The 22,990-nt window shown below is 42.8% G+C and overlaps 1 protein-coding gene across 4 annotated transcripts in view; it reads left to right on the plus strand.

The window, feature by feature from the left end:
• LOC129816351 (kalirin-like) overlaps positions 1–22,990 on the plus strand; it is a 288,411-nt gene that overhangs the window by 98,407 nt on the left and 167,014 nt on the right. For all 4 annotated transcript variants that reach the window (XM_055870746.1, XM_055870747.1, XM_055870748.1 and 1 more), the window contains exons 2-5: positions 2,480–2,554; positions 4,577–4,691; positions 16,251–16,443; positions 17,873–18,385. In XM_055870746.1, coding sequence (XP_055726721.1) covers positions 2,480–2,554; positions 4,577–4,691; positions 16,251–16,443; positions 17,873–18,385 — 896 coding nt within the window. The remainder of the gene's footprint in view (positions 1–2,479; positions 2,555–4,576; positions 4,692–16,250; positions 16,444–17,872; positions 18,386–22,990) is intronic.

Raw genomic sequence — 22,990 nt, forward strand, 5'->3', positions numbered from 1 at the left:
TTTCAACAGAATAACGATTTATCATCAAAAATAGTTCTTACTATGAGCTGATCTTCAATCAGAATCTTGGGCAATGTATCCGTTCTCCGGTCCAATCGTCTTTTGGTCGATTTGGTTTTCTATCCAATAATAACAATAATATGCATATTGTACGAGCAAGAATTGAGTACTAGGCAGTTTCATTTGGAGACCAATTTTCCCTAAGTCGAAACAGCACCCCCTATATCCCAGAGAGGTTAATGCAACCGCTGTGTCAGATTTCAAAAAAACTTTACGGAAAAAGCACACGATGCAATAATCTGAGACGGCACTCAGATATAACAACATTTCTCCGCCGTGTTGGAGTCAACAGAAATACGAAATTACATCATAAATATTCCCTTACCTTTGATGATCTTCATCAGAACGCACTCCCAGGAATCCTAGTTCCACAATAAATCGTTGTTTTGTTCGATAATGTCCATTACTTATGTCTAAGTAGCTACTTTTGCTAGCATGTTTTGTGCACATGTCCAAACGCTCGCGCAGATGCAGGCGAATTCGGACGAAAACTTCAAAAGGTTATATAGCAGGTTGAATAAACTGGTCAAAGTAAGTAGAGAATCAATCTTCAGGATGTTGTTATCAAAACTATCCAATAACGTTCCAACCGGAGAATTCCTTTGTGTCTCTAGAAGTTATGAAAAGCAAGACGATATCGTTTGGAACGCGTGTGACCCGGAACTGGCATTCTGCCAGACCAATGACTGAAACACCTCCCATCCGGCCCCACATCACACTAGAGGCTTCATTCCACGTTCTACAGACTGTTGACATCTAGTGGAAGGCGTAGGAAGTGCAAACAGATCCATATATTACAGGGAATTGAATAGGCGATGAGTTGAACATCGACTCTCAGAATTCTCACTTCCTGTTTGGATTTTTTCTCAGGTTTTCAAATCAAATCAAATTTTATTTGTCACATACACATGGTTAGCAGATGTTAATGCGAGTGTAGTGAAATGCTTGTGCTTCTAGTTCCGACAATGCAGTAATAACCAACGAGTAATCTAACCTAACAATTCCACAACTACTACCTTATACACACAAGTGTAAAGGGATAAAGAATATGTACATAAAGATATATGAATGAGTGATGGTACAGAACGGCATAGGCAAGATGCAGTAGATGGTATAGAGTACACTATATACATATGAGATGAATAATGTAGGGTATATAAACATAAAGTGGCATAGTTCAAAGTGGCTAGTGATACATGTATTACATAAAGATGGCAAGATGCAGTAGATGATATAGAGTACAGTATATACATATGAGATGAGTAATGTAGGGTATGTAAACATTATATTAAGTGGCATTGTTTAAAGTGGCTAGTGATACATTTTTACATACATTTCCATCAATTCCCATTATTAAAGTGGCTGGAGTTGAGTCAGTATGTTGGCAGCGGCCACTAAATGTTAGTGGTGGCTGTTTAACAGTCTGATGGCCTTGAGATAGAAGCTGTTTTTCAGTCTCTAGGTCCCTGCTTTGATGCACCTGTACTGACCTCGCCTTCTGGATGATAGCGGGGTGAACAGGCAGTGGCTCGGGTGGTTGTTGTCCTTGATGATCTTTATGGCCTTCCTGTGACATCGGGTGGTGTAGGTGTCCTGGAGGGCAGGTAGTTTGCCCCCGGTTTGCCCCTCACTACCCTCTGGAGAGCCTTACGGTTGTGGGCGGAGCAGTTGCCGTACCAGGCGGTGATACAGCCCGACAGGATGCTCTCGATTGCCTGCCATATGAGTTCTGTTATACTCACAGACATAATTCAAACAGTTTTAGATACTTCAGAGTGTTTTATATACAATAGTAATAATAATATGCATATATTAGCATCTGTTTTACAAGTTTTCCACATCAGTTATTTCTAAACTAGCGCGAGCAAGTAGTTAGTAGAAGAAGAAGAGTGAATGAAGCTGCTATAGCGAGCAGCCCCCTCTGTTGGCCAAAACAAGCACAACGCGATTGAGACATCAACCGGTAGGCTCTGCTGCCCGGTCTTTCTTGGCACGTTAAATATAATTTCACTTTGAGGTCTGTTTTTAACAGACGGGGACATTAAAACGGGGACATTTCTGGGGACAGCTCCAGCCGGGGACAGGCCACCAAAAATGGGGACTGTCCCCGGGAAACGGGGACGTCTGGTCACCCTACTATAGAGTCCTCTAGCAGAGAATATGCTGTTCAGCCTAATTCTCTCTTTTATATTTGTTTATTCCTGTTCCAATTACATCATTGACTTCTAAAAACGCTGGAGGGAAAAGTTATCCGGGTCTGGGAATAACTTTAAGAAGAACACCGAGCTTGTCTTTGTGTCATCATCATTAGACTGTAGTTATGTGTTCCATTTGTCCAGGAATGTAAATCTCTTAATGAGATTACATAAGATGAAAGTTGATTATCTGAATCTTGTCCTGATCTGTCTCTCTTCTCCAGGGTCCTTCAGGAATGATGGGATTAAAGCATCTGATGTCCTGCCTGTGCTGAAAGAGAAAGTGGCCTTTGTGTCAGGTGAGTGTGTCTCGCGTCCAAAATGGCACCCTATTCCCTAGTCCTATCGGTCCTGTTCTAAAGTAGTGCACTACATAGGTAATAGGGTGCCGTTTGGTTTGCACCCTGTGATGCTTCATCTTGACTAATCCACTATGGGAAATCATGAAGATGTTTTGCGTTCTGGCTGTCAATGTTCTTGGCAGACCTGTGCTGAGGAAATTCCCATGACAAGCATGATTAGTAGTACATGACAAGCATGTTGACATTTAACCATCGGCACAACAACTTTCATGTGTGGGAACTTCCTATTACACTATCATCTTCATTAGTGAACAGTCCAATTATGTACCAAAGACTTCTTACATTTATTTTGTTTAATGTTTTTCGGCCGTGCGTAATATGCGGTAGGCTATGTATTGAATAACGGCGCAATCGTAACTTTAAATCAGGATGCATAGGCTCATAAGCCTGTGCATATGTATAAGCTCTAATATATGCGTATGGTGGTTTTGAATGAATCATCACCTTAGAAAGCAGCTGTCCATTTCGTTGAGTTAGACTTTGAAACAACATCCACAACGAACAGGTTTTAAACTCAGTTTCAACCTGCTGTTGAACTTCTTTCTTCACATTGATCATCACAGCGAGGGGAGTTTTAAAAGCACAATACTGTTTTGATGTGAATTTTGATTGCATTTGCTTTGATGTCAGAGGGACAATAGAGCCCTGCTTACCAGGCCGTCAGGACCTGATGGTACATAGCAAGTTGTGTACACATGTCCAGAGGGCATAAAAGGAGATAACCTTGACTCAACGGTCATGTGGAATTTTACTGCGGTCATGACTCATGACTGCCGGTGTGGCGGTAATACAATGCATCCAGCCATGTGACTAAAAACTGTTTTTGACTCATCTCTCAATGAACAGGGTAACCAGGTAAAATGCTGGCAAAGAGAGCTGGCGGGGAACTGGACCTGACTGGAGCGCTGTTGTAAAAATAAGCTAAACGCCATGTAAAATAGAGAAAATCTCATTCAGTCTAATAAACATAAGGCTGTTAACTCAATGCAATCTTTGAGCTGTAGAGAATAGATATCTCATCTCTCTCTCTCGCTCTGTCTGTCTGTCTGTCTGTCTGCATGTCGCTCTCTGCCTGTCGCTCTCTCTGTCTGTCTGTCTGCCTGCCTGCCTCTCGTCCCCCTCTCCTCTCCTCTCCTCCCGGGAGATGGGACTACTCTGGCATGCGTCTCACTGATGTTTTTTTCTCTCTCCAAAATACATCAGAGAGGTTCCCCCAGCAGCAGTAGAGTAATATTGTTGGCCTTATCTCTCTGACGAGGCCCAGTGTGTGGTTCACACACACACACGGGGAGAGGGGGACCTTGAGGATGACAGACTGGTGGACATATCAGAGAGTCGAGGGGAGGGAGAAGCACGGGGGAGCGCCGCCATCCGTGGCGGTTGGTGCTTCCAAAAAGTGTCAACAAAGATCTGTCACCACCAAAATCCTATCTGGATAAGGCCCTCCATGCCCTCCCTCTGGGGCTCTGATGCTGCTTTGCCTCCCTGCCTGCCTTCCTGGTGCTGCTCACAAAGTCCCATGAGCACCGGGGATAAACAAACGTGCACTGTACTTCAACATCAATCTGGTCATGCATCTCTCCACACATGGCATGCGTCCCAAATGGCACAATATTCCCTGTTATAGTGCACTACTTTTGACCATGGGCTCTGGACAAAAGTAGTACAGGGAATAGGGTGCCATTTTGGACAAATACCTACTAAATAAGAGATATGAAGACAGAGCCTTTCTACTCTCATTATGTTGTATATCATGTCATCCTGTAAATGATCTATACAGGCACTTTGAGACAATGCTGAGAAAATGGAGGAATGTTTTTGGCCCCTGGTCAAGAGTAGTGCACTATATAGAGAATAGGGTGCCATTTGGGAGGAACCCTATGTGCACTTAAAGCTCTATCTATCTCTGCCATAGGGCTTTCATAAATCAGGAGATTTCTGCTGTCTGTGTTCCTACAGGAGGTCGTGATAAGAGAGGTGGCCCCATACTGACCTTCCCTGCCAGAAGCAACCATGACAGAATAAAACACGAGGAACTGCGGCGGCTGGTGACCTATCTCTCCACTGTGCCCAGGTAAGAACAGAGGATATGTGTCTGATTGAGGATCAGTTTAGCTTTTTAGATCACAATGAATAAGATTACATGGACAGGTGGGACCTGATCCTAGATCAGCACACCTCCTACTCTGAGACGCTTGATATATACGGGCGATACAGCCCCTGGACTATCTGACCGTGCTAATGTAAACATGGCTTAATGTATGTGGCTAGCTGGAGGAACATGCTTTATCCATGTACAGTGCCTTCAGAAAGTATTCAACATTTTGTTGTATTACAGTCTGAATTCAAAATTGATTAAATACAAAAATATATACAGTACCAGTCAAAGGTTTGGACACACCTACTCATTCAAGGGTTTTTCTTTATTTTTACTATTTTCTACATTGTAGAATAATAGTGAAGGCATCAAAACTATGAAATAACATATGGAATCAGGTAGTAATCAAAAAGGTGTTAAACAAATCAAATAGATTTTAGAGTCTTCAAAGTAGCCACCCTCTGCCTCAATGACAGCACTTCTTGGCTGCTTTTCCTTCACTCTGCGGCACAGCTCACCCCAAACCATCTCAATTGTGTGATTGTTGAGGCCAGGTCATCTCATGCAGCACTCCATCACTTTCCTTCTTGGTCAAATAGCCCTTACACAACCTGGAGGTGCGAACCACACATGCAGAGATCACCCATGAGGGTAGGTAGCAACACATCTGCCACGCTGATCCTCAACACTGGAGCTCCACAGGGGTGCGTGCTCAGTCCCCTCCTGTACTTCCTGTTCACCCACAACTGCATGGCCAGGCACGACTCTAACGCCATCATTAAGTTTGCAGACGACACAACAGTGGTAGGCCTGATCACCGACAACGACGAGACAGCCTATAGGAAGGAGGTCAGAGACCTGGCCGGGTGACGCCAGAATAACAACCGATCCCTCAACGTAACCAAGAGGATTGTGGACTACAGGAAAAGGATTACCGAGCACGCCCCCATTCTCATCGACGGGGCTGTAGTGGAGCAGGTTGAGAGGAACCAAGTTCCTTGGTGTCCACATCAACAACAAACTAGAATGGTCCAAACACACCAAGACAGTCATGAAGAGGGCATGACAAAGCCTATTCCCCCTCAGGAAACTAAAAAGATTTGGCATGGGTCCTCAGATCCTCAAAAGGTTCTACAGCTGCCTGGTACGGCAATTGCTCGGCCTCTGACCGCAAGGGGTACCGGAGTGCGAAGTCTAGGACAAAAAGGCTTCTCAACAGTTTTTACCCCCAAGCCATAAGACTCCTGAACAGGTAATCTAATGGCTACCCAGACTATTTGCATTGTGTGCCCCCCCACCCCAACCCCTCTTTTTATGCTGCTGCTACTCTCTGTTTATCATATATGCATAGTCAATTTAACTATACATTCATGTACATACTACCTCAATTAGGCTGACCAACCAGTGCTCCCGCACATTGGCTAACCGGTTTATCTGCATTGTGTCCCGCCACCCGCCAACCCCTCTTTTACGCTACTGCTACTCTCTGTTCATCATATATGCATAGTCACTTTAACCATATCTACATACTACCTCAATCAGACTGACTAACCGGTGTCTGTATGTAGCCTCGCTACTTTTATAGCCTCGCTACTGTATATAGCCTGTCTTTTTACTGTTATTTCTTTACCTACCTATTGTTCACCTAATACCTTTTTTGCACTATTCGTTAGAGCCTGTAACTAAGCATTTCACTGTAAGGTCTACACCTGTTGTATTCGGCGCACGTGACAAATAAACTTTGATTTGATTTGAATATCCTGCGGATCTGTTATTATTTTACCCTTCTTGTCTTTTATTTTGTGAATAGCTCTAGATGCCTGTACATGCCTTAGCTGTCTTGCTAATAATTTATGTGGTTTGTTATCCAGTTCAAAATAACTTTGTTGCGTTCATATTTCAACTTTGTGATCTTCTCAAAGACTGCATTCAAGGAATTCATCCTAAAAACATTCTCCTGTTCCCCTAACTCTCTTTCAATTTCTCTCAGATTCTTGTGCGATTCTTCCTCTCTGATGTATAAGAAATAATGTAACCTCTAATCATAGCCTTTAGAGATTCCCAAAGGGTGGAGTCGTCAACATCCCCCGTGTCGTTAGTTCTGAGGAAAAAGGCAATCTGCTCCTTCAAATACTGACAAAAAGCCAAGGTCGCCGACCTGTTGACATATTGTCAAGTTGTGATAGGTAACCGACGCAGCTGCTGAAATTAGTTTGGAGTCCAACAAAAAAATAGTCAATTCTGGAATATGATTTATGAACTGATGAAAAGAAAGAATAATCCTTATCTGTTGGGTGTGTCAGTTTCCAAATATCGACAATGTTAAGGTTTGTCATCAATGTATTTAGACAGACACTGCATTTGAATGTTGAAGTGACCTTGATAGCTGTTTATCTGAAAGAGGATCTAGTTAAAGTCACCTCCAACAATAACACCTGTAACCGAGATATTTGGTGTGGCCTTAAATACCCATTGAAAAAATTATGGATCATCGAAGTTGGGTCCATATAAATTGACCAAGGTTATTGGTTTCGATCTCAGTGTACCAGCCACAATAATATACCAACCATTAGGATCTGAAATCGAGGATGAGTAAACAAAAATAATGTTTTTCCTTATCAGGATTGCTACCCCTCTCGCTTTTGCATCATGCGCAAGCGTTGCAAAATAAATTAAAAATCTATGTTATTCAATTATTGCACCCACACTGCTCGTGAGCGTCTGCGTTGCAAAGGGGTAAAATAGAATCAGTTCTATTTCTGACGCAGATCTCGCTGAAAGTCCTGCCTCTCCCATCTCCTCATTGGTTTATAGAAGCAGGTACCCACGTGCCATCTCCTCATTGGTTATACTCACGTGGGTGACTGAAAGACGAACAAAGTCAGTGGCAGTAATGCACTTAATTTATGAAAGTTGCTAGCAAGTGCAAGCTAGCTAGCTAAATTGCCATAAGTGTTTGATGCTTTTCGACCTGTCACCATGCTTTTAACCTGCGTGTCATGATCGCGTTTGGTGTGGGGGGACAAAATACATTTATGCACGATGGTGCACGCGCGCAGCCGGTTTGGGTTCCGTGTTACACACAGATTTTAGGGTGTCTAGACATACAGCTTGAACTAACTCGTCATCTATAGATGCTCTGCATATAAACTAATATTAAATAACCCTTAACTCTTACGTTAGGGGGTGAGTGGCGCTAAAACATGATAGGCTAAACAATGCTATATAAGCCATAACATCTCACCCATCATATAAGTCCCCATTTCTGATCTTCTGATCGAAAAGACATAGGCAGGAAATTCAAACACATTCCTGGCCTGTATTTGGCCATTTAGCCGGTTGACACAGCCATTCTGTATCCTCAGCCAGGGAGCATGCTTGACAAGAACAGATCGGCCTCTTTTGGGTTGTCAAACGTACGTGTTGATCCCTCGACTGTCACCTTAAACCGGGCTGGGAAGAGGAATCCATATCGGATGTTGGCCGACTTGCATTTCTTGCGTAACTCATACTCTTTCCATTGGTTCCTCACCTCCAAAGTAATAACTGGGTAGAAAGACACCCTGGCTCCGTTGTAGTTAAGGGGGAACTTTTGACTAGCCAGCTTGAGGATGAGATCCCTGGTCTGGGGATAGTGCAGCCGTACAATGAATGGCCTTGGTGGCGCTTCGTTGCCTTTGATCTGTGTGCGTGGTCGATCAGGATGACCATTTTGAAGTGTTCACTCCCCAGCAATGCCGGTATCAGCTCCGAGACAAATTCAGTGGGTTTCCCTTTCTCAGTGTCCTCCTGGATCCCAAATATTCGGATGTTTTGGTGTCTTGAATGCGACTCGATCATTTCCAATCGGGCTTTCAGGGTTTTGTTGTAATTTTTGAGCTTTGTGCACTGTTTCTCTATGTCCTGTAGCCTGGCCTCGTGATCGACTGTCGTCTGCTCAACCTCGTGCACCCTTCCCTTAGTTGCCTTCACTGTTTCAGTCAAAGTCCCAATACTCTTTGAGATATCAGCCAACCTTGTGTCCACCTTCTTGCTGTGAGTTTATGGCAGACAGTAGGTCACTGAGTAGGTTCTGTGGAGAACTCTTGGGAGTTAGCATCTTCAGCTAACTCCTCGTGGGTTTGTTGTTGAAATTGGTTCGTTGTCTATCTCATTCAAATTATCTTGTGTAGTGCCCCCATTTTTTGGTGCCTTTTCCCTTTGTCATATTGCCAGACAATGTTTGAAGTTATAGGTTGTGAGAGATTAAGATAAATATTAATTTGTTTCAAAATTGAGCGGAGCTCTAGCAAAGCCCGTCTACTCCATAGCACGCTCTATAGCGCCCCCCCCCCCCCCCCCCCCCCATGTCTCTTCTTCTTATGGGTGTCCTTTAGTAGTGGTTTCTTTGCAGCAATTCGACCATGAATGCCTGATTCACGCAGTCTCCTCTGAAGAGTTGATGTTAAGATGTGTCTGTTACTTGAACTCTGTGAAGCATTTATTTGGGCTGCAATTTGAGGCTGGTAACTCTATTGAACTTATCCTCTGCAGCAGAGGTAAATCTGGGTCTTCCTTTCCTGTGGCGGTCCTCATGAAAGCCAGTTTCATAATTGCTCTTGATGGTTTCTGCGACTGGAATCTTCTGGTTTGAATGACCTTCATGTCTTAAAGTAATGATGGACTGTCATTTGCCTTTGCTTTTTTAAGCTGTTCTTGCCATGATGTGGGCTTGGTCTTTTAGGGCTATCTTCTGTAAACCCCCCCACCTTGTCACACCACAACTGATTGGCTCAAAAGTATTAAGAAGGAAAGAAATTCCACAAATGACTTTTAACAAGGCACACCTGTTAATTGAAATGCATTCCAGGTGACTACCTCATGAAGCTGGTTGAGAGAATGCCAAGACTGTGCAAAACTGCCATCAAGGCAAAGGGTGGCTACTTTGAAGAATCTAAAATCTATTTTCATTTGTTTAACACTTTTTTCATTACTACATGATTACATATGTGTTATTTCATAATGTTGATGTCTTCACTTGTATTCTACAATGTAGAAAATAGTAAACATAAAGAAAAACTATTGAATGAGTAGGTGTATCCAAACTTTTGACTGGTACTGTACGTGTGTGTGCCTATGTGTGTATATGGCATGTGTGCGTACATGGTTATGTGTGTGTGTGTTAGGGTGCTGTCAGCCATTGATCAGGCCTGGCAGTGGGCCCTATGAAGTCAGCTTCAAAGCCTCTCTGTGTAGCTCTGAACAAAGACCTGCTTAATGAGAGTCTAAATGGCCAGCCAGCCCGGGTTGGCCAGCCCAGAGAGCCAGGGAGAGTCCCCTCCGACTCCCCTCTAACTGACCCGCCACTATCACCAACACATGTTGAGCATGGAAAAGGATAACCTAAATGGCACTATTCCCTATATAGTGGACTTTTTTAAACATAGACTTATGGGACCTGGTCAAAAGTAGTGCACTATGTAGGGAATTGGGTGCCATTTGGGACTTAGCCAGGAGAGGAGTATTAGAGAGTGGGGAGTGGGGGATGGCCACATGGCACACTTCTAGAGCAGTGCTGTCAACCGTTAAGAAATGAGAGCCTCTCTCCTGATTCAAATCAAGAGCACTTTTGTGGTTTTGAGTTTCTCTCTCTTGGAGTAGCTTTACATCTCTCCGTCATATCCACAGGAGGTATTGGAGTGAGCTGGGTTTTTCCTTCGGTTCCCTTTAAAAAAAGTATCAGGCGAAGCCATGGCTTTCCTTTGAAGGCACCGAAGTCCCTCAAAAAATTAAGGGTGGCTCGCAAACGAAATTAGACAAAGCGATAGAAATATATGTTTGTTTTTGAAAGTTTTTTTTGTTGCTTTTCAGTATTATGGTTTCATAATGAGTGGTGTGACTATGAACATCAGGAGATGTATTGACACAGTAGCTTCAGATCACGATATCCCAGTGATTGTTGCTGGTCATCAGTGATATTGATCCCCCACCCCGTACCCCAGGCATTTATTAGAATTCCCTCTCTGCATCCAGGCCATTTTTATATCCTCACTATTTATAACTCTTGGATATGCATTCGCTAAGCTATTTGCTGTGATATTTTAGCAACAGTCTCAGTTTGTTTTGAGCTCTTTGGAATTAGCTGTGCTCGCATGGGTCAGTGAAACTACAAACTGAGACGATGATGTCATTGCCTAATCACTTCAACATGTTCCTTCAATTAAAGTGAAATAGCAAGTCGATGTGCATCCCAAATGGCAGCCTATTCCCTTTATAGTGCACTACTTTTTATCAGGGCCCATTTAGGGGCCATTTAGGATACATCCCAGGTCGATGAATGCTGCTTTAAACTGAAAATCAGTGTGGCAAAGCTAAAGGTCACAGGCTACATATCCATTGACTTTTCAGCCTGTGACAATTAGTGTTTTTTTTATGTAGCACCTCATTTATTCAACAAAAAGGAGAAAGTCATCAAAGCAGTAGCACTTGCCTTTCCTACTAGTATGACTGTGTATGACTGTGTCAGGGCTGTTTTCTGTTGTTCTTGGACCAGTGACCCATTGAGAAGAGAAAATTGCAGAAAACTAAAGGGGTCTAATAGGGATGCTGTTGTTGTGGGAATCGCACGGTGCTGGTACAGATGTATTGGCTGCATCTCAAATGGCACCCTATTCCCTGCATAGTGCACTACAGTAGATATGACCAGAGTAACCTCATCCGCTAGGCTGCAGTAAGGTCTAGGGCAGTGGTCACCAACCGGTCGATCGCAATCTACTGGTCGATCTCCAAGGTATGCCTAGCTGATGCCTAGTTGATCGGCAAACATTTCTGTAACCATTAAAGCCATGTGTTCCTATGTTTTTGTCATTTCGTGCTGTTTGCGAGAGATGTACTTGGCCCAGCTAGCATATAACATTCTGAAAACCATATGTTTCCTTGAGCTTGGTGAGAGCGTGTTTGTCCTATGGTTATTTCGTATACAACCTTCCCACAAGTTTATGGGGATGGTGCAGGATAGTTGCTTGGCTTTGGGACATTCTCAGCACATTTAAAGGAACTTGACAGGAACTTTATTTTCTTGGTATTTCATTACTTTAACAGAACATTTTGGTAATGCTATATTAATGTTCTCCAACTGGTTTGACATTAGGAATGTTCTCAAAAAGTTCAGAGAACGTTAAGAAACAATGTTCTTCTGTGGGAATTTCAGAACGTTTCCTACAAATTCCCCCATGATTATATTTAACCTTTTCACACGTGTGTTATGATCATTCTACAGTGGTTCATGTAGCGTACGATCAAACTGGTGTGATTAGAACGCTTATTTATCCAGTTTCGAATGACGCAACAATCAGCATTTGAGCTAGCCACACTGTTTTTTCAGAAACATTTTGTACAAACTCAGTCCTTACAGAGTTATGTCCAGAATCTGAGCAGTTTATTTTTGGATGCAATGTTCAGACATTCACAGAAGTAGCGACAGCATAACACAATCATCCAAACCGGAAAAATGCAGGCTACATTTGTCCAAGCGCTAACTGAGGAAAGATTGACTTTAACGAGTGCGCTGAGAGTTGGGAAGCAAGTTCAGGGAGTGAGTGTTTTAATAAATAAAAGAAACAATGAACACGAAACACAAACACACCCACATGAAACAGAGTCAATAACACCTGAGGAAAGAACCAAGGGGAGTGACATATATAGGGAGATAATCAAGGAGGTGATGGAGTCCAGGTGAGTGTCATGAGGCGCACGTGCGAGAGACGATGGTGACAGGGAGGTTAGGCTGCTCGGCCCAACAGTCAAGAGTGTTGGGTTGACTAGTCTCATTATTGCAATAATTTATCGATATTAAATAAAGATGATTGTTTGAAGAAATGACAAAGTCTCTCTCAGTATGAATTTCCACAACAAAACATTCTAAGAATGTTATGGAAAACATATGCATTACGTTCTCAGCATCAACAATACTATCTCTATCCTCTATCTTGTTAACTGTGTTCAGGTGTGTTGGCCGGGCCCACTAATTGGCCACATCTGATCTGATTTGCGTATGTAATTTTAGGCAAAAATTTAAAAAAAGGGTACGATCCTTAACAGGCTGACTACACGTGGGTACCTGCTTCTATAAACCAATGAGGAGATGAGAGAGGCAGGACTTGCAGCGCAATCTGCATCACAAATAGAACTGAGTTCTATTTTAGCCCTTGGCAACACAGACGCTCGTTGGCGCGGGCGAGCAGTGTAGGTGCAATAATTGAATAAAATGGATTTCTAAATTTATTTTGCAATGCTCACGCGCGCCAATGAGCATCTGCGTTACCAAGGGCTAAAATAGAACTCAGTTCTATTTGTGATGCAGATCGCTCTGCAAGTCCTGCCTCTCTCACTCCTCATTGGTTTATAGAAGCAGGTACCCACGTGCCATCACCTCATTGGTTATACCCACGTGGGTGACTGAAAGACGAATGAGGTCAGTGGCGGTAATGCACCTAATTTATGAAAGTTGCCAACCGCAATATAAAGTCCAGAGAAGAAAAAGTCTGGAAAGAGGAGAGATGACTAGAAACGATTAGGTTGACCGTTTTGTGTGGATTAATTGGTGGAGTAGAGGACCTTGCGCATTTCAGGTAAAATAACAATTCAATGTTTATATCCCAGGACAAATTAGCTAACAACAGCAAACTAGCTAAATAGGACAAATTAGCTAGCAAGTGCAAGCTAGCTAGCTAAATTGCCATAAATGTATAATCCTTTTCGACCTGTCCCCAAATAAATACAATTGGTTCAGTTTCTTTTGATATTTTAACCTGCGTGTCGTGATTGCGTTTGGTGATGGGGGACAAAATACATTTATGCACGATGGCGCACGATGGTGGACGTGCGCCGCCGGTTTGGGTTCCGTGTAAGAGGGTAATGAGTGATTGTTTCCTTTGACATGGGGTCTGTTTGAATAGACTAAAATTAACAGTTTTGTATGAGTTAAAAAAAAACATAGCATGCTAGCTCCATCCTGTTGGCGCAGGGGACTAATCCATGGATAGAGAAGTTAAAGCTTTGGTCGCAAATGGGTCTTCCAAATGGACAATGACCCCAAGCATACTTCCAAAGTTGTGGCAAAATGGCTTAAAGGACAACAAAGTCAAGTTATTGGAGTGGCCATCCAATGCCCTGACCTCAATCCTATAGAACATTTGTGGGCAGAACTGAAAAAGCATGTGCGAGCAAGGAGGCCTACAAACCTGACTCAGTTACACCAGCTCTGTCAGGAGGAATGGGCCAAAATTCTACTTATTGTGGGAAGCTTGTGAAAGGCTACCCAAAACGTTTGACCCAAGTTAAACAATTTATAGGCAATGCTACCAAATACTAATTGAGTGTATGTAAACTTCTGACCCACTGGGAATGTGATGAAAGAAATAAAAGCTGAAATAAATCATTCTCTACTATTATTCTCACATTTCACATTCTTTAAATAAAGTGGTGATCCTAACTGGCCTAAAACAGGGAATTTTTACTAGGATTAAATGTCAGGAATTGTGAAAAACTGAGTTTAAATGTATTTTGCTAAGGTGTATGTAAATCTCCGACTTCAACTGTATATATATATAAAAAGGGGGGTTAGACATTTTGCAAACAATTATATTGATAGAACTGTAAATCTATCTTCGTTCCCAAAACCAATAGGAAACCAATAATGTCCTTTCCCACAAATTCCAAGGAACCAAATGTGCTAGCTGGTGATTCAGTTGCCCTGCTCGCTGGGTAGTCGAAGTGTTCCCATTTTGGACCATTGTATGTGTCTGAAGGTACAAACTCCGCCTACCCGGTGGGCCCCGAGAGCAAATCGAGTGCATCTATTGGACTACTGCTGGCCAGTCAGATAGCTCAGATCACCTATGCCTGCAGCTTCCACGGTCCCACAGCGAAGTTGATACTGTGACATTTAAAAACTTTTAAAACCACGACTAGAGGGAGAGACTTAAATTAATACAACTGCTGTTGTTATGAGTGATTTCATGTTTAAGTTTTCCTTAAGCACTGTCAACACTTCATTCAATGCTTTTATGAGCCATAAAACGTGATTCTCCCTATCAACTCCGACTACAAAGTGTATCGATAGGCTTGCATTGTTATTATTAGCGGCTTGTCTTTTTTAATATTGAGGAATATTTGACATTTTCTGGACACAAACAAAAACATGAATTTGTGCATTAGGCAGAAGTAAAGACGTGCGACTCCAGTTTCACTATCAGCTGGAAGACAGTGTCTCGTCTCAGCGGAGGGAAGGAGATCTGAGGGATGGTGAGAGGCAGCCTCTCCACTGCTCTCTCTCTCCCTCCCTCCCTCCTTTTGCTGAGACTGACCATCAGATGCAGGCACCATCAGTCCAGTAAAATATGCAATGTATGCTCAAGTAATACAACAAGTGACCAGTGTGATCATACACCTCAAGTTTTGAAATATCATTTAAAAATTGTCTGAGAAGAACCACATTGGCAGGGCAATTCAAGCATTGCCAATATGCATTAATAATGTATTGGGCCTATAGCCTACTGCACAACCCCTCATTGCTACATAACTGCTTTTAGTAGGTTATTAATGTTGCATAGGCTTACATTTGTTAAGTCATGTTTAAAAAGAAATGTCGGCTCAGAAAAGGTTGGTGACCACTGGGGAAGGAGATGCTTCATGTAATAAAATACGCATCCCAAATGGCACCCTAATCCCTATGTAGTCCTATGGGCCCTGGTCAAAAGTAGTGCACTAAATAGGGAATAAGGATCCATTTGGGATGCAAACATTTTCTCTTGTTTGTCCCCCAGTCTTCCAGCACAAAACGATGTGGAAAGGATCATATTAATTCCAGAAGTAGGGGATGCTTGAGGAGGAGGGCATGTGGCGGGCCAAAGCAATTACAGGTTATTTTTATCTTCCAATCACGGTGAAGTGCTTTCAAAGCATCGGGACCTAAGAATAAACCATTAATATTATTTCAGCCTCATAACCTGTTAGAAAAGTGGGGCCTTTCGTTATGGGGTGGGGTTGAAATTTAAACGAGAATCCCAACAAATAAGCCTACTACATCTAAAGAGGACATGCCCAGGAGGAGAGAATGAGATACTTGTGTGATAGTCTATTATTTGTATGATGATCCACAATGAAAGAGCTTAACGTTGATGACAGGCTTGTCAGAGAGTTAGAATCGTGGGAGCTAATCATCACTCTGAAGGTAGAACCAGGGGGCTAGCTTAAAACAAGTCCAATTGAATAGCGCATGTCATTTAGTCACAGCAGTTAAAATAGTTCCGGTGGCGTAATGGCTTTAGCATCACCGTGGTTGGCTCAGAGTCCAGGGGAGTCAAGGGACCATTTCAGATCTAAATTGGCTGAAGGACATTAAGTAGGGCGTGTTGGAGGATAGTGTGGAGAGCCCCCCCCCCCCCCCCTTAGCCCCCTTGGAGTTGGTGTGATGTGCAGGGCATGCTGCGTACTAATGGTTGGCTCTCTCTCTCTCTGCTCTCTCTCTGCTCTCTCTTCTCCTCAATCTCCCAGTGAGGATGTGTGCAAGCGGGGCTTCACAGTGATCATTGATATGCGTGGTTCCAAGTGGGACCTGATCAAGCCTCTACTGAAGACCCTGCAGGAAGCCTTCTCTGCTGAGATCTGCGTGGCGCTCATCATCAAACCGGACAACTTCTGGCAGAAGCAGAAAACCAACTTTGGCAGTGCCAAATTCACTTTTGAGGTAAGGGAGAGCTCAGATTGGGCAAAAACGGAGCCTTGTTTTAGTTGGCATGTCTGGTTGCCCACTGTTAAAATATTTTATATTTCTCTAGTACAGGCATTTTCTCTAGTCAGCATGCCTGTTTTGATTATGGTGATTATGTATTTCATCCGGAGTTGAATAGCAGATATTTTATTGTGATGTTATCACAGGACTATAAGCACTACTTGACAACAGTTGTTAATTTTGGTCTGTCTCTAAAATGGACAGGAAGAACAGAGCCGTGTTTTCAAAGGAACTGGTGAGAAAAGAATGCGAAGAATGATTATCCCCCCCACGATTTTCCCATATTCTCTGCATGTAATGCTGTACAGAAGTCAGCCATGAGTAGTGTGCTAGGTAGTGTGAGGTTAAGCTTACACCCCTCAGTCCTCCCCTTTCTCATTCCTACCCTCCACAGTGAACTGTAGTGCTAATGAGAAACAGAATTGCTGCATTCCAAATGGCACCCTTGTCCCTGTATGCCTCTGGTCAAAAGTAGTGCTCTATATAGGGAATAGGGTGCCGTTTGGGATGCATCCAATGAAGCCTGTATATGTTTTGGCTGGGGTAACATCATGCGAACCTCTTGATTGTATGCTGTTGAGCGGGTCGAAGAGCTTCAACTTCCTCAGTGTCCACATCACTAAGGAATTAACATGGGTCACACACGCCAACAAAGTTGCAAATTATTTTCAGTAGGCTGAAAAGATTTGGCATGGGCCCTCAGATCCTCCAAAAGTTCTACAGCTGCATCATTGAGAGCATCTTGACTGGCTGCATCACCGCTTGCAACTGCTTGGTATCTGACCACAAGGCACTACAGAGGGTAGTTCGTACGGCACAGTACATCGCTGGGGCCGAGCTTCCTCACATCCAGGACCTCTATACCAGGCGGTGTCAGAGGAAGGCCCTAAAAATTGTCAAAGACTCCAGCCACCCAAGTCATAGACTGTTCTCTATGTTACCGCACGGCAAGCGGTACTGATGCACCAAGCGTGGAACCAAATGGACCCTGAACAGCTTCTACCCCCAAGCCATTAGACTGCTAAATAGTTAGCCAAATAGCAACCCAGACTATCTGCATTGACTCCCCTTTACACTAACTCTTTTGACTCACCACATATGCTGCTGCTAATGTTTATTATCACTTTACCCCTACCTATATGTACATATCTACCTCAATGACCTCGTACCCCTGCACATCGACTCGGTACTGGTACCCCTTGTATATAGCCAAGTTATTGTTGCTCATTGTGTATTTATTCCTTGTGTTATCTTTCTATTATTTTTCTATTTTTCTCTGCATTGTTGGAAAGGGCCCCCTTCAGTAAGCATTTCACTGTTCGTCTACACCTGTTGTTTACGAAGCAGGTGACAAATAACACTTGATTTGGATTTGATTTGACAGACTAGCATGGTGTCAGTGGAGGGCCTGACTAAGTTGGTGGACCCGTCCCAGCTGACAGACGACTTTGAAGGCTCTCTGGAGTACAACCACGAGGAGTGGATGGATCTGCGCGTGGCCCTGGAGGAGTTCATGGGCTCGGCTGTGCACCTCCTCTCCCGCCTGGAGGACCTTCAGGAGCTGCTGGCCAAGAAGGAGTTCCCGGTGGACGTGGAGGGCTCCCGGCGGCTCATCGACGAGCACACGCAGCTCAAGAAGAAGGTGATGAAGGCTCCCGTGGAGGAGCTGGACAGGGAGGGCCAGAGGCTGCTTCAGTGTATTCGATCTAGTGATGGGTTTTCTGGGAGGAACTGCATCTCGGGTAGCGCTGACTTCCAGAGCGTGGTGCCTAAGATCGCCAGCCTGCTGGACAAGCTGCACTCCACCAGACAGCACCTGCACCAGATGTGGCATGTCCGCAAGCTCAAGCTGGACCAGTGTTTCCAGCTCCGCCTCTTTGAGCAGGACGCAGAGAAGGTGAGTGACCAAACTCAGAGGTCTAGAAACATTCACAATAAAACAATTTCTGCTGAGTTGATCTCTGAATTGAAAACCTTTATGTCCATTGAAATATTTTATGGACTTTTGTCTTTAACTCGTGGTTAAAAACATGCAAATCTAAGTAAAATTACAAACAAAACATACTCAGACAACATGATATAGATGATACCAATGATCTCTGCTAACAGAATAACACAAATGAACGCACAGTACATTAAATACACTGGTGATTTGACGTTCATAATATAATAAGGGCGTTTACCTAGTAAGACCATTCTAATTGCCAAACGTGTGCCTTGTGTACAGTAAGGCAGACAAGCGTTGACATGGAATTTATATTAAAAGGTTGCAAACTGATTGAGAGTTTTTTCACATATAAATATCTCTGAGCCTTGGATGCAAATATTTATCCTAGAGACACATTGTGAAAGTCCTCAGTATGACAGCGATTAACACACTTTGGGCTAGATGTTATTTGAGGTCTAGGGTGCATCCCAAATGGCCCTCAATCCCCTACTGTATATAGTGCAATACTTTTGACCAGAGCCCTCTGGGCCCTGGTCAAAAGTGTACAGATAGGGTGACATTTGGGACACAGACGTTCTCTGTTTATATGGAGGGCCTGAATACATAAACGCTGGCATTTTGTTTATTTATTTGAAACACATATTAAATGGGATATAATAACAGCCTGTGCTTTTAGAAGGATATGTGCTTTTACAAGATTTAGAAAAAACAGAACAGTTCAGTACCTCATTCCCGAGATGCTATTTTAGGGAATAAACATGTATTTTGCCCACTTTTCCAATTTGTGAGGTATTTTTAAGTGTGTATTAAAAACTATTTATTCTCCTCTACGCACACATCTCCCTTGACAATGGCAGTAATGTTGTCCAGATGAACCCAAAGGTATATGTAATAATTTCATAATCATTTTAAGGTCATTTTTTTTGTTTTTAAAGGAAAACCTCATATTGCCTAAATACCCCCAAACCCATTAGGAACAACACAACAGCAGCAATATGACCTCATGTTAGGACCTATATAACTCTATATAACTATATAACTATATAACTCAGGTCAGAGACACAGGTGAGCCTGCAAGAAAAGGTGGTTGTATTTAGATGACAATGATGATCACATATTCAAAACAATGTTTTACATTGCCAAGTCATCTGCCGTTTCTCAATGCAACCGGACAAATGAACGAAAACAAATAAACTAAAGTCAAATGGCCACACAGCTAGTGTATACAGAGAGAAAGGAAGAAAAACGCCCTTCTCCTAACCATGCAATATTCCCTCCAAGACCACACTCCCCCCAATATACCCTACAATGATGAAGTAGTAGGCCAATGCCTGCTGGATTCTAGACAAAGGCCTTCATTTGGATAAGTGCAGTCAGTCCCTTTTCTAATGACAGTGGAGCCCCATGGTGCCTCTGATGATTAGGCCAGGCCCAGATAAAGATTAATTTCCCTGGGGACAATGCCAATTAAGGTCTGGCACACATACTCTGTCTGTCCCTCCATGTGTCCTCTCCAATTGGTCTGTGATTGGTTACTAACACTGCACTAACAATGTGTTACACAACGCACACTCTAACAGGATTACTACAGCAGTTCACCTACTGGTCGTATTGTAAGCTCAGATTCCATAAGACTATTTTAATTCAGATCCGACCGAGCACTTGGACATTCATAGTAGCGTTTGTGGTTGCACACCTGCACTCCAGCCATTTGAACAGTGATTGTAAACACTGAGCGTATTATAACAGGGCACCTTTGAAGCTCAAGCATTAATAAGGGTATTTTTCTTAACAATGACATGAAATTGTCAGTGTGCAGCCCCAGTAAAGGCACTACATATCTGTGTGGATCAGGATCAAAGGGAACAATAACAGACAGGGGGGAAGATGGAGGGGAGGATAGACACATGTTTATTTTGTCCTCCTGAGGAGGAGGTCCTCCATAATGACCTCATGTGCTCTCTTTGGGCAGCACCCCAAATGGCACCCTATTCCCTACATAGGGGACCTATTTTAACCAGTAAATGCTCAGTAAAAGGTCACAATAAGGTGCAGAGCTTTTCATTTGACTGCTGGGGGGGCTAGGAGACCCAAAACTACACTAAAACCATTGACACCTGAGTGCAGTTTTTAAGGGATTGTTAAATAAATGTTAACTTTGGTTGTAATATTATCAGCATTGTCAGAACAATTTTTTTTTGATTATTCCATGCAAAACAATTTAGCAGCAAATAACTACATGCTTTTCATGATCAGTAAACATCAATTGATTATGTAATTTCTGATACGTGAGGGTAGCCTCATGATATCTCTATATTGGCCACCATTAATTTGATATTTGAGTGACCTAAAATTAAAGGGAACTCAAGTATGAGTGGTTTAGGTCAATTACCCATCCTTTGTGGGCTCTGCTTGACAAGCTACCAGTAGAAAAGGTGTACAGTTGGCTAAACAGAGTGATAAGTAGACCTAATGTACTTTTTTCCAACCAACGTAGGCCTACCTAGTGAAGTTAGCTAACATGATCCCCTTTTCAACGTTGTTTTTAACCGTGTTTAATCCTGATTGCTGCTGACAGACATGATAGGCTACGTTGATTGATGGACCATGTCAAATTGGCTAGCTAGCTAATAACAGATTGCGTCAATATGGCTAGTTAACACGTTAACTTTCAGGGGATAAACTGGATGGTATTTGCTTGCCATCTATAGTGGTGATGACAGCAGTCAGACTGACTACTTTACAAGGACGAGGACTTGCCAATGCCAAGCACTTTGCAAAAGCATAATCTCTGGTGAAGCAAACTAAACGACACGTTGTTTGCCTAGCTAGCTAGCTACGTGCCAAGTGGACAGTCTACCCTACGTATCTGAAAATACATGATCAATAAATATTTACTGATCATGAAAAGTATGTAGTTACTTGTTGTATAACTCTGATAGAGCTAAATGTTGGAATAATCGGAAATGTATAGTTTTGACTATGTTCTTCAAGAGGTGATGATATTAAAAACCAAATATTTATAACATTTATTGAACAACAGTGGTGAACCGTGACTATAGGACCTAGACTTTCAGAGGGACCAAAAATCTTCCAACATATTGTAACGACCCTGGGTTTATAAGCGCGGAAATCGACTCTGCCGCTTGAGCATGCTTTTGCGGCACAGTCGATAGCGCGCCGGACCTCGGGCTAGAAGGTCGAGGGTTCGAGACCTGCTCCCTGCTGTTTCATTACAATATTGTATCAAACAAAAAAATTACAGAAAACATTGCATCACTTAATGCGCCCGACATTATATCTTCTGTAGTCAGTAGTCAGACCATTCTAATTCAGGTGAAGGAGGAGCAATACTTTTTGATGACATTATGAATGAATCGAACAGGCCTGGCCGCGCTTCAGGCTGCCGCACACACGGAGACAGAACCGCCATGGGCACAACATGACACACAGCATCAAATAATGCACTGTTTACACTACTTATGGCACCAACACCACTTTCACACTATCACCAATAGCGACAACAAACCGTGTCAACAAACCGTGTCATGTTGCTGAATGTACCGTGACCGTAATACCATGGTGTTTAAGGAGAGACAATTTTGTCCAAACACATAGACACGGCTGACGGACAGGTGACAGCAGTCACACACAGCATCAAATAATGTTAAAGCATAAGCAGCCCATTCACTCCAGTAGGCCCCATGAAATCAGACCAATACAAAAGCACAACCATTTCATGTCCAAAATGAAGTTAACAAAGTAGCTATTACTTCCCATTGCAAATACATTTTTTCACGTTCATCAAACTGACCGGTGATCTAAAGTTTCAATGCAACAATGTTCCACGGTCATCATTTTCCAAGATATAGCTAACAGCAAGCGAGTTACAACAAAAACATTGTGCCACTCACCAGATTGAAAATGTATCTTGAAAAGAGTGATGCTAACAAATTGAAGTCGATAACAGCTGCTGCAGCCGCTGTTGCCATTGGCACTCTACTACAACACAAGCTAGCTAACGTTACTAGCGTTAGCGCGGGAAAACTACTGCTTGCGACACTGATTATTTTCTCTTGCGCTCTTCTAGATTTTATGGCAGACTACAACCTATTAGTGTATTACCGCCATCTACTCTATTGGCTGTTTATTAGCCTCCTATTCTGTATTATGAATTATTATTATTAAATGTTTGTTGTATTATGAATTCGCAGTGGTGGGCCGTCAGGGCCAGCAAGGCCTTCTCTGCTGGCCTAAACATCATCAGAATTTTTTATTTTTTTTTAAATATATTTTCCCACAAATATGTATTCAATTATTCCCCAGAGTAAGAGTTATACTCTTCATTTCATAGCTTTCCTCTCGGTTGCACTGCTTCCAGCCCCAGGTTGAGATTTGGAGGGCTGGTCTTTATGTTAGATCTTTTATCCAATCATATTCAGCCATCATGTGTTGCCAGGGGTCTAAAATCTGCCCTCAGGCCTTCAGAATCAACAGTGCGGGCGCTTGTAGCTTATAGTGAATGGAAATGAAAATTGTGTCAACCAATCAGCT

This window comes from Salvelinus fontinalis, chromosome 19 (genome assembly GCF_029448725.1).
Source record: "Salvelinus fontinalis isolate EN_2023a chromosome 19, ASM2944872v1, whole genome shotgun sequence".
Taxonomy (NCBI): domain Eukaryota; kingdom Metazoa; phylum Chordata; class Actinopteri; order Salmoniformes; family Salmonidae; genus Salvelinus; species Salvelinus fontinalis.